At 39.0% G+C, this 13476-nt stretch overlaps 1 protein-coding gene across 1 annotated transcript in view; it reads right to left on the reverse strand.

Annotated features, from left to right (window-relative positions):
• The window catches only part of LOC136862933 (zinc carboxypeptidase), a 106014-nt gene that overhangs the window by 39575 nt on the left and 52963 nt on the right, over positions 1-13476 (reverse strand). The window contains exon 5 of the mRNA XM_067139222.2: positions 10845-10989. Coding sequence (XP_066995323.2) covers positions 10845-10989 — 145 coding nt within the window. The remainder of the gene's footprint in view (positions 1-10844; positions 10990-13476) is intronic.

Here is a 13476-nt window from a genome sequence, read left to right on the forward strand (position 1 = left end):
GAAGGAAGTCAGCTCCCGGACAAAACTATCTTTACATCGGTCTGTTTTCAGGCCAACTTTGCTTTACAGGAGCGAAAGCTGGATGGACTCAGGATATCTTATTCATAAGTTGGAATTAACAGACATGAAAGCAGCGAGAATGATTTCTGGTACAAACAGGTGGGAACAATGGCAGGAGGATACTCGAAATTAGGAGATAAAGGCTAAGTTAGGAATGAACTCGATGGATGAAGCTGTACGCATAAACTGGCTTCGGTGGTCACGTGAGACGAATGGAGGAGGATAGGTTACCCAGGAGAATAATGGACTCTGCTATGGAGGGTAAGAGGAGTAGAGGGAGAACAAGACGACAATGGTTAGACCCAGTTTCTTATGATTTAAAGATATGAGGTAGAGGACACTATGAGGTCACAGCACCAGTTGCTAATAGAGGACTGTGGCGACGTTTAGTATGTTCACAGAGGCTTGCAAACTGAAAGCTGAAAGGCATAACGGTCTATATTGATAATGTATGTACTGTGTGTATTCACACGTTCTTCTTGATGATGTTGTTGGTAGGGTAATTCAGGAACTAGGCGTAACTTCAACTCAAGCATTGTTCTGACCGTGTAAGAAAACAAGCATGCGATTGTGAAATGCCTCGAAAGAATTAGGATTATAAGCCATCATTACTGTAGATTCAGTCCAGAACACTGTATGTTCATTTGTAAATGAAATCAGGAATATTAGGGACAATATTGACAATGTATCTGACGAAGTCGACACATTAGAGCATAGTGTCCTAACTCTTATCTATCGAGAAAAATTCTGTCGAAAGATTTCTGCGATATAATACTTAACCAGGCATCAGATAAGTTTCAGTTTACCAGTCATTTGGCATATTCTACTGCGGTGGACTATTATAACTTCTTCAGTTTCCATAAAAGTCTAGAAAATGTCTTAGACGAAACAGTTACAGTAAATTTTACCCGTTTATTGACATTAAGAAACTTAAAGCTGAACTGCAAAAACGATTTCAGGACTTTGAGTAATGTGAGTGATTTACTGGGATTCACCGTCGACAACAAGCTGTATGACTATCTCGACGAAGTAACTAAAATTCTGCAGCTGATTATCACAATTCCGATGTCAACAGCCGAAGCAGAAATGCTTGTCTACATTGAAGGGAACTAAGACATTTTTAAGAAGCACAATGGATTAAGATAGACTAAGCGCTCTTTCAATATTATCCACCGAAAATTATATGTTCAGTAACCTTGTGAACTTCATTGGTAAGCTGACAGATAGGTTTGTAGCCCAGAAACAAAGAAGATTTGACTTCACGTAGGAACATTCCACCCCAGCATCATTAGGTTGTTCATCTCACACACAAGATTAACTTAAGGTAAGATAGTCTCCTTCATGACTCTACTTCTTGTTTCCTCTTTATTAGAAATATTTTGTTGCCTTTGAATGAACCCCTACTCTCAAAACTCACGAGCCGCCACTGACCTGTGGGTCTAGACGAACCCATCTAAAATCTTTCTTGTTGAATTTATTTCTTTAAAAATTCCTTTTATGAAGGGGTACAAGATCTGGAAATCAGAAAAAATACCAATAGTATTAGACCCGCCCTACGTGTTCGGGTTAGCAAGTTTTACCACTGCCTGACACAAAAGAATGATAAAAGGAAGATATTTTAAATGGCTCGTAACCGATTCCTTGCGGAGGGATTACCAGATAATGACAACATATTATACTGTTGACAATTTTTAACATAATTGGATAAATTTATATGAAAAAGATTCAGGCATCTGATAAGACATTGAATAACCTCATTCACAACGCGAACACAGTGACCTCACGGATTACTTTGCTATGGACACACAACTCTAACACACAATGAATTTTATCAATATTTGTGAACTTCATATTAATCTGGGACCTTTAGCCTCGTTCAACTTTGGAAATTCTGTCGACTGAACAGACGCAGCGAACGTTTGAGCAAATATTTCACAATTATCATTACATCACATACAATTTTCACCTCGGCTCTGCATTTCATTTGAATTTAAAATCACATTCAAAATGTTCGTCTGTTCAGCGATCGGAAACTGAAGTAAGAAATATGACGATGCCTCATACTATGTGAATATTGCCTTTACTTGGCTCATAAACTAGTGGTCTTCCTGCTAACCAGCCTAACATTATGCAAAACAAATCATCGCGGGTCAGTTATCTACAGGATTCACAACGTTGTCTTTCTCCAACGACGAGACTTAAATCACACACTAATAAAACCTACTGTACATAAATCAAACAAGGAAAAGTCTTACAATAAAGACATGCAAAACTGAACCCACGATGCTCTGGAATAAAAACACTTGAAAACACACTAATTAGGCTATTTACTAATAAAGGAGGTTTCGCGTATTTGATTATTACATGATGTAGCTTCGGAATGACTACTCTGATTATTGGTTGATCTTATTACTCGTGCGGGAAGATGGCATGCACACGGTCACTGCTTTCAATATACTACATAGGCCGTCGGCCTCAGTGACTACAAGAATTATTTCACTGGGACGGCCATTGACCACGTCTCACAATTATTTATCATGGTCAGATGATTGAACGCAAAAAAAAACTCTTCCATTACTTTCCTTCACGCATGAAGGGAAATCTCCTTGCATATATCTACATTCTGGAGTCAAGCATCAAATGCCACGTTCAATTAGAACTGAATTCCTCTACTTAAAACGTAGGGAAAACTTGGCAAATGTGATATTATGATATACATAAAATATATTTTGTATATGTTCTTTCTTTCTTTCTTTCTTTCTTTCTTTCTTTCTTTCTTTCTTTCTTTCCCTCTTAATGCGCTTACCCTCCAGGGTTGGTATTCCCTCGGTCTCAGCGAGGGACCCCACACTGCCGCCGTAGGTGCATTTTCACAACTATATTTTCTTTTAGAGCTGCAAGAACTATTTTGACACCATTTTTAATAATACGAAATAAACTATGCCGCTCTTTTCAGTAAACAGAGGAACACGTTTTTATTGACTACATTTTTTGGAAATAAGTTGTTCAAGGTTCAGTGTTTTGTTTTGAGCTGAATGTATTCTCAGAATATGTTTAAGGTTCAGATCTCATAGTCAATTTCTGTTTTCGGACGTGCTTATTTTCATCGCTGACAAGAGCTGTTTATATAAGTACGTCGATCCAAGCATACTCAACATCTTTCCAGTGTGACATTGAAGACGTGGAAATTTTTTACGAGGGAAATAGAGATGGAAGTCTGATAACTTTGTAATGAATTTGCCTTTTAATTCCATATCACACAGCAGTTCTATCAGTTCTAATTGAAATTCTGAAGGCATGTCATCAACATTTGACGAAAATGGTATGACAGATAGTTTGATTTCGATATCGAGAGCTGCAAGATCCTGAAATCTTGTGTCAAACCGTTCATGAAGAAAGTCCGTAATATTGGCATATTCTTCATAATGCGATTCCTGCACCAAATGATAAACACTGGTTAATTTATGGAAATGCGTGATGTTCTTTACTCTTAGCTGACGTCCTTATAATTGCAGTTTCAATTTGAAAGCCATTATTTTATCAAAGAGCCGAGACACTATTTGATCTTTTCCCTGTAAAGACGTGTTCATTTCATTCAGAAAGACAGTGATAACGGCCGTGAAAGCCACAGCACATAGCCACTTATTATTTGACAGCTGGGGCATCGCTTTGTCTTTCATTTCGTTGAAGAGCACTATTTCTTCGCGAATTTCCCTCTGTTGAGCCACCGTACTTCATTGTAATACGATAACTCACTGCACCTGCTAATCACTATCAAGGTCATCAATCAATATCTTAAACTGGCGGTGATTGAGCCCAAAAAATCTTAAAAGTCACACCGACACAGATAGGTTTTATGGCGACGATTGTATAGGAAGGGCTAGGAGTGGGAAGGATGCTGCCGTGACCTTAATTAAGGTACAGCCCCAACATTTGCCTAGTGTGAAAATGCCCAATAGATCTAATAAAATCCACTGTTGTCACCGCAACACTCATAACGTTCGTTAGTATTTCACTTTTCGCACACAGATTCTCTTGATGTAGAATACAGTGAATAAAAACACAGCTGTCATTTAGATTAAGCATTTTCACTTTGTTATTAAGAAGTCCAACAAGCCCATTCTTTCTATCAACCATCGTGTGTGCTCCATCTGTAATAACGCTAATAAGCAATTCGCATGGGAGGCAGACACTCTCCTCACGCTCTTCAATAGAGGTGAGAATATATGCGCCTGTTGTACATTTCGTTGATAAAAGATCCAACAATTCTTCTGTAATCTGAAGATTCGCATCCACGCCGCGAATGAACACGGCTAGTTTTACAGTTTCAGATGCATCGATATCTTTATCTACGGTCAGTGATTAAAAAGTAAAATTTCTACTTAGTTGTACAAGTTGGTTTGTAAGTCCTCGCTAAGGTCTTGGAATTCGACGATTCACAGTCCATCTTGATAGGTTTACTGATTCATATGGCTATATCAGATTTTGTTCTAAATTCTCTCCCCTCCATTTTTTATTGCTAGGGGCTTTACGTCGCACAGACACAGATAGGTCTTATGGCAACGATGGGATAGGAAAGGCCTAGGAGTTGGAAGGAAGCGGCCGTGGCCTTAATTAAGGTACAGCACCAGCATTTGCCTGGTGTGAAAATGGGAAACCACGGAAAACCATTTTTAGGGCTGCCGATAGTGAGATTCGAACGTACTATCTCCCGCATGCAAGCTCACAGTCGCGCGCCTCTACGCGGACGGTTGGCTCATTGCTTATATTTACAATTGCATTGTCCTGAAAGTAGAGTGATGTAAACTTGACCTACCCTTGCTTCAAACAATTTTTATATATGGAAATTTTAGGTTTTAGTTTGTTTTTATAATCATATTTACAAACCATCTAGCAATGTGCTAATACTACGTTACAGAATGATATCGTTATAGTTAGTCCGTATTCAGTTTTGAATCATATTTAGGCTAATATGATTAGGCACAAGTTAATCACAAACTCTGAAATATGTGAATATAAAACCTACCTCTTGGTTGATTATTTCATCGTTCAGTCGCTTTATTAGTACTAGACGATCTTCATCTTTATATTGATCGTAATCCTTATTATGATACACGAAATAACTTCGTTTTAGATGGAATTTCTTCAATTGGTTCAAGTTTTTATGACGAATTAAACATTTAGCCAATACTTGAGCGTCCATAAATAAATATAATACTCTCCATTCATGTGGAAACTACAACGAAGTGGAGAGCCTCCGCTTTCAGACTTCCGCAGTAAGCTCCATAATGTTAACTGAGACTAACTACGAAAGCGACCTACAGCCGTACAATGCGGGACAGCGCAGTGGACTGTCATACCCCTGTACCATTGCAATCTGCCCTCTGGCCGTGTAGCAGCTCGCTTCCAGTTTCCCGGCATCTGAACATCGCTGGATTAAATAATGCTTTAGGAGAGATTCATTTCATAAGAAAATTTACAAAGATAAGTCATTCTTTTGTACTAGTGAAGTGGTTTTCCTCAATGAACCTTGTATTATGAAGCTTGAGAAGTGTAGGTGGAACATCAGTAATATAACGAATCCGTACCGAACTTTGCCAAGATAAAAAAACAATTAAACTTATAATTAATGATGATAAGAAGCTAACAAAGAAAGAACTGCTAAACTGCAAAGGGCTTACAAAATCACATGGAACAGATACAACAAAAGATGTATATCAAAAAATGCAAAATTACGACACTACAATACAGTCATCAAACCAGAGGCACTTTATGCATCTGAAACACTGATCATTGGCGGCAGGTCACAAATGAAAAGCATTGAGAAACAAGAGAGGAAAATTCTCAGAAAAATCCTAGGACCAAAGTTCGAAAATGGAATTTGGATGAAAAAGAAACCACACGAAATTTTTCAATTCACAGAAAAAATCACAGATACCATCAGAAAGAGACGACTAAAATTCTACGGACACCTACACAGAATGGATAACAACAGGCTGACAAAGAAAATTCTAAATCTAGCTCTAACCCTGAAAATCCGCAACAATTGGTTAGCAGAAATACATGAAGATCTACAAGAAATGGGTATCGAGGACGAAACCATTCAAGATAGAATGAAATTTAGAAGCTTAGTAAACAAACATAAATTTGCAGAGAAACCAACAAGAAAAAATACAGGCTGGACAGAAACACGCAGAAAGGAACACAGTGAAAAAATGAAGAGATATTGGGAAGAAAAGAAGAAGAAACATTGTGCAAAATAAGTTCAAACGCGCTCCACAGCTGGGCACAACGAATCAAAAAAAAAAAATTAATGATGATAAAATCTCACAATGATTAATTTGAATTAAGGAGAACAATTCAACAAATGCGATAAAAACTCATTAGCTTCTTACGTAGATCATCTATTTAATCATATTTAATAATAATCCTAGGCATCACGAATCCAGTAAACTCTATCATTATTATATTAGTAAAAAATGCCTCAGATTGCTTCTCAGTATTGAAGGGGTTAAATATTCCAAGATGTGTGTAATTTGAACACTGAAAAATATGATAATTTATGGTGAATATATTGATGATGATGATGATGATGATGATGATGATGATGATGCTTGTTGTATAAAGGGTCCTAACATCTAGGTCAATGGCCCCTAAGGGAAGTGTATTATTATTATTATTATTATTATTATTATTATTATTATTATTATTATTGACGCTGATAACGCACTGAGCTTGCCGTACCTTCAACGAATTCGTGATACGAATTGAAGGCTAGCTATTGATAAATTTCACTCTAGGTGTTTCCGACTCCCCTGTAACCAACCAATAGTTTCCAGGTTTTTAAATATACACTCATTGTGACACATTTTGAAAGTAATGTAACAAGTTTGGATGAAATTGATTCTATCGCTGAGAGACGGGTTAGGGTTGTGTAGAAAATAACTAATCATTCATTAGGTTATGTACAATTAGCATCACTGACAATATCGAAAAGAAAAAATGTGAATTTTCACCAATAATTCCTCAATCGTTCAAACTTTTGCTTAAAATGAAACGGTAATTTAATAGCTACATATACTGGATCCTGAAAATTGAATCCATACCAACGACGGTAAACGAACTCGTGTTCTCGTCCCGAGGTCGTGTTGTTCTTTAGAGGCACTCCCTCATCGAAGGAGAGTTACATGGACCATTTTAACCACACACCATCATCCTGCCATTCTTAAATATCTGGCAGTACCAGGAAATGAACAGAGGCAGACGGTCTTTAGTAGCATCGACATGAAGGAAGAAATATGCTTAGCCTTCTTTTTGATAAGAAAATATTACTGACCGGGCGAGTTAGCCGTGCGCGTAGAGGCGCGCGGCTGTGAGCTTGCATCCGGGAGATAGTAGGTTCGAATCCCACTATCGGCAGCCCTGAAAATGGTTTTCCGTGGTTTCCTATTTTCACACCAGGCAAATGCTGGGGCTGTACCTTAATTAAGGCCACGGCCGCTTCCTTCCAACTCCTAGGCCTTTCGTATCCCATCGTCGCCATAAGACCTATCTGTGTCGGTGCGACGTACAGCCCCTAGCAAAAAAAAATTACTGAAAAACTCCAGCTCTCTTTTATTTGCAATGAGTAACACTGACACGGACCACAATGACAGAATTAGCACACAAACACACACATGCAGTGATCAGAAAATTCTTCTATCATTCCTTTTTGGAAGGTAAACCTCTTCCGACGTGGTTATTTAGATGAGTAAGTTACATTGGCTCTAAACTCAATCCACCTATCGAAGCGAATACGCGGAACGTTTACTTTTCACTTTTGCAATTTGCTTTACGTCGCACCGACACAAGTATGTCTTACGGTGACAACTGGAGAAGAACGTGCTAGGAGCGGGAAGGAAGTGACCTTGGCCTTAATTAAGATTCAGCCCCAGCAGTTGCCTGGTGTGAAAATGGGAAACCAGGCAAAATCATAATCAGCCAAATATTTCCCGAATGCAAGCTGAGAGTTTCCTGACTCAAACCACGTTGCCACTCGCTCAGTGGAACACTTTCGCCCTAGTAACTATAATATTATATCTCACACAACAGTACAGTGAATTTTTATTTAAGCATATGAAGATGAGCGTATTGTGCTCAGTTCAGGATCGCCATTGAATTTCGATTTTCTCGCCAGGATGTAAATTAATTAAAACCACAGTCGGTGCATCCCTAGTCCTAGCGTTTTCCTACCCCATCGTCATAATGAAAAATAACCGTCGGAATTCGTGCCACGTTAAAAAACCAGCAATAAGAAGTCATTTAAGGACAATAATGAAGAGTAGAAGGAATCATATCCATGTCAAAAATTTCGAAAATGTGCCGATGACCTAGATGTTAGGCCCCTTTAAACAACAAATATCCTCATCAAACACAATTCGAAAATTATCATAACGAAAAATCCAACGTGAAAGAACGCGATAAAATTGTAAAGTCGAGGCAAGGACAGAACATACAAAATGTAATGACCAGTAAACAAAACTTACCGGATATTGCGAAAGGAAAAGTAGGTACTGTACCCTGGCGGATGTAATAATCGAAGTACACAGAGGCAGACATGGAATTCACGTTAAATTTATCGTATGCAGTGGGAAACCCTAAGAAGCCTAGGCGATTACAATGATGTCTTTAACTTATACATTATCATAACTACGATCTAAATGGATTAAGGAGTAGCTGAATTTATTTCTTATTGACCTTATTATCAAGTAGCATTCCCTCTGAAGGGTATTATATAGTGATCAGTGACGTAAGAGCGTATGCGCTTTTGTGACAGATCTACACGCAGCTTTTCTAATTATCACTACATTCATTAGGGCACTGATTTTATGACTGTCCGTTGCTCCTCATACTGATGTACTCATTTATTCATTTCATTGCCAAGGAGCTTATGTTCTCCTAAATAAACTGGGAGAAAATAAAGTCCCAACACCAAGAAGGAGTTGCGCTAGATAAACGAAATTCGATAGACGTGTTTGCACATCTGAAAGGTGACGCCTATTCAAATATGAGCGCTGCTCGGCAAGGAGTAGTGCTAGTAGCGCCAATATGACCTTGCAAAGCAAGCTTACTTTAAATACGCGCTGTGCTCTTCGTGAGAATTAGTCATCGTCCGGTTTTGACGTTGTGACGTAGGTGTGAGTCAAATATGCCTTTAAGGAGTCGAAGAAGGCAGTATCGCCCGCTTACGCTGTTTGATCTAGGCCGTGTGATACGGCTACGAGAAGGTGGATGTTATTTCCACTATATTCCAGAAAGACTTGGCAGGGATGTACCCACAGTGCATTGGTGTTGACAACAATGGTCACAGTAAGGCATTCTCTCAAGGAGACCGGGGTCTGGATACACACGGACCACTATGGAGAGAGAAGACCGCCGTATTCGCCGCATGGCTGTGGTGGATCGTACTGCATGTGCGGCAGCCATTAGACACAGCGAATTGCAAAAGAACGATTAATTGAGGGAAAGCACCAAGCCAGACGTCCTGTAGCGTTCATGCCTCTAACTCCGAATCACTGCCATATGCAACTGCAGTGGTGTCAAGCTAGAGCTCATTGGAGGGTCGAGTGGAAACCTGTTGTATTCTCGCATGAGAGCCGTTCTTGTCTTGGTACCAGTGATGGCAGTAGTTCGGTAAGAAGGAGGCCACGTAACCGCTTAGAATCAAGCTCTCTGTGGCGTCAACACACTGGGTCTACACCAGGAGTTATGGTCTGGGGAGCGATTTCCTTTGACAGCAGGAGCACCCTGGTCGTTATCCCAAGAACGTTCACAGCGGATTTGTTCATCAGACCAGTGACTGAACCGGTTGTGCTGACATTCATTCGCAGTATTCAAGGGGGTGTTTTCCAACATGATAACTCTCGTCCTCATACTGCTGCTGTCACCTAACGTGCTCCACAGTGTGTCAATAAGCTGCCTTGGCCTGCGATGTCACCAGACCTTTCGTCCATTGAGCACTTGGGACGATAAGTGAAGGGTATTGGGAAAGACAATGGTACCCTCAAATTTGAATATTTCAAACTCAGTAATACAATGTTAACCCTGATCTACGCTAGTTGATTTTGTGCTTCGTTCTATGAGCAGAAAAACCAGCTGTATTAAATAACTTAAATAATTCGATCATAAAATAATTAAGTAATTAAATAATTAGTAATTAAATTATGAATAATTAAATAACTTTAAATAACTTTTTTAATCTTTAAAAACTGAATGTATCCATTATAGCCAATGCGGGTACTATTATTTTTCCCCACACCCTTCAAATACACCGTCACGTAATACTAGCATTAACCGTTGCTGATTTGACTGACCAAGTTCACCACAAAACGACGTACGACACATATAAAACACATTGAATGCATGTCTGCATGATTGCATTCAAAATCGTGGTGACTACGGCGGTTATTAATGTAGCACCGTCCCACATACGTTTTTGACATACTTAGACCTGTGACCTGAAAACTTTAATCTATTAAATACGTTACATAGACAACTACTTAGCCTAAATTTCATTCCTCTAAACTAATGTCTTCTTGGTGTTGGGATTTCGTTTTCCACCACTGTTTGTGAACTGATCTAATACTTCAGATTCGATGGAACTGAGTTTTGTTTCACATTCTAAACTCGTCGAATTGTAACTTATCTCAAGGTTACTTAAGGTTTGTACTTAATATTGTTCTATGTAATTATAAAAGAATACATAACTAGTTTTATTTATTTTCTGAAATAAACTTTCCACTTACCAGATTCGATAAAAACTCCAGGATTACCAGCCTTATAAGACACTTTCACTCCTCGGATCTGTCTTCCTTCGAACGATGAGCCACCGATTATTGACGAGACAATAGATGGGTACTTCTCCACCAATGAATCAAGCCAAGCATTTACCTGCATAAGAAATAAACATCTCCTAACTTTGTCTGACAAACATTGGTAAGATGATTAGGTGTTTTAAGCACGGTTTTGAATATGATTCCTTAATTAGACGTCTTATATTTTGTACCTAAGTTTAAGAGCTCTAATTCAAGTACTCTGTTAGGGAAATCGGTGACTGAGATATTACAATTACACTGGGCAAAAGAATGTGCCCCAGAAGGTTTGACGTAACCCTTTAAAAATAGGAATAATGTTATTTGTTACTTCCAATCAATAATTTTGAATGGTTTAGTCCTGATAATTATTATGTATTTTTTAGTTAATTCTAATGAATGTTCAATATCGTTAGGTATACGCATAATGTAGCATCTTCCGTTACATCTTCTCCCGTACGCTGAACACTATAATGTGTACGGCGGGATGTCCAGGGAGCAGAAGTTGAGTTGTTCTTGTGCCTTGCCACTGTGACTTCAGTTTTAAAACTACATTTTTCTCATTTGTGTGAATGAATATAAATCATATTTTGAGATTTGATTTCAGAAATAAGGGTATCGTTCCTTTAAACAAAAGCCAACCTTGTTTCAGACTCCTATAGGCCTCTTCTTTATATGTAATATATCATGGAGTAGAGAGCTTATTGTCTGCTTTCAATTGGTTTTCCAGGCGATACTCATAAAAATACTTCTCCGGGTCATTTATTACTCTTAGACCCGTCGACGATGATTACCGTTCACTGCTGTATGAGCCATGCCTCGAGGCCTTTGGCCCTTTTTCTCTTTAAGCGATTTTTACTATTCTATTCAGGTGCGTACGACCTTAAGACGCGATGCGTGCGCCGCACGCTTTAAAATATGGGAGGGGATGCATCGTTTAAGGTAAAATAATCGAAACCGACTTTCAACCTATTAGGTCGTGTTACGTACATTTAGTACGTATTGAAGAGATGGTAAGTACAGAACAAAAATGGCCAACCAGACACCAGTGGGATCCGAACCCACAACCTCCCGATTTCGCGTCGGTTGCTCTACCAATTGAGCTATGATGGCCTACGCCAGCTTTGTTCTGTTGGAAAGAATCTGAGCTACAGGTCTGGTACTACTACCATCACACTGTAGAGTGCGTTTAAGTTGCCCGTTGAGGGCCAAGTCAATGAATATTGAATTCTCACGACCGCATTGTAATCGAAACCGACTTTCAACCTATTAAGTCGTGTTACGTACATTTAGTACGTGTTGAAGAGATGTTAAGTACAGAACAAAAATGGCCAACCAGACACCAGTGGGAACCGAACCCACAACCTCCCGACCCGACCTTACATTCTTCCTCTATTTTACGTCTTTCATTTTTTCATTTCAAGCTGCTTCAATATGAATACAAGCTTTCAAAATATGCACATGAATCGATCCATGAAACTCCATACCTAAGTTTAATCTCAGACCTGAAAATATCTCTGTAAAAACGTTATGTTCAGTGAGATTCAGGATATTTAATGCAAAAGATCTGGTGCATTTTTCTCACCGTCCGGCTCCTTAGCTAAATGGTTAGCATGCTGGCCTTTGGTCACAGGGGTCCCGGGTTCGATTTCCGGCAGGGTCGGGAATTTTAAGCGTGATTGGTTAATTTCGCTGGCACAGGGGCTGGGTGTATGTGTCGTCTTCGTCATCATTTCATCCTCATCACGACGCGCAGGTCGCCTACGGGAGTCACATCAAAAGACCTACACATGGCGAGCCGAACATGTCCTCGGACACTCCCGGCACTAAAAGCCATACACCATTTCATATCATCTTTCTCACAGTCATTTCTGTATCCAAACGCACGTTTTCACTTTCGCTCCTGGAGTAAAGGTTCTCTTGTTTTGGCAATAACGCAATGTGATTTTCCACGAGAACATTCATTTCATCAGGAGTCCTATTGATATAGCTGCCATGTCTGCCAAGCTTGTCATCAAGAGGCTTGAAGAACTTCACCTTTTATATTAATACTTGCAAATGTCTTGGCGTTATTGTGAATATATTGCACAGAGTTTTCTGGCAGACTCACATGCGATGCCCTTTACGGGTAAGTAATACTCTACAGTGCAATGTCTTCGAGAAGTAGCATCGCCTGTTTTTCTTTGTTTGATATCAATATCTTTGACAGATGGGTTAGCCAAGAACCTAGTCCGGTCAGCATAATTCAATGTATAAACATATTTAAATATCTTTTGCTTATCTTCCCATTTCAAGACGCAGACACGTTCCTGGAATGAAATAAGACTTAGGCAAAGGCTTATATTAGTACATTGTAAAATATTAAGTAGGCCTATATGGATGACGAAATGATGACTGATTCAAGACCAGGTAAACGACGAATGCTTACTTATAGCCTATACCTAATTCATTATTATAGACACAAGCTGCATTACTTTAAAAGAGCACTATTTCAGAATAGTATAAAACATACTATCATACATCTTCATAAATTATTTACAAGCATTTATAGGATATATGAATATAT

The sequence above is a fragment of the Anabrus simplex genome, chromosome 2 (genome assembly GCF_040414725.1).
Source record: "Anabrus simplex isolate iqAnaSimp1 chromosome 2, ASM4041472v1, whole genome shotgun sequence".
NCBI lineage: Eukaryota > Metazoa > Arthropoda > Insecta > Orthoptera > Tettigoniidae > Anabrus > Anabrus simplex.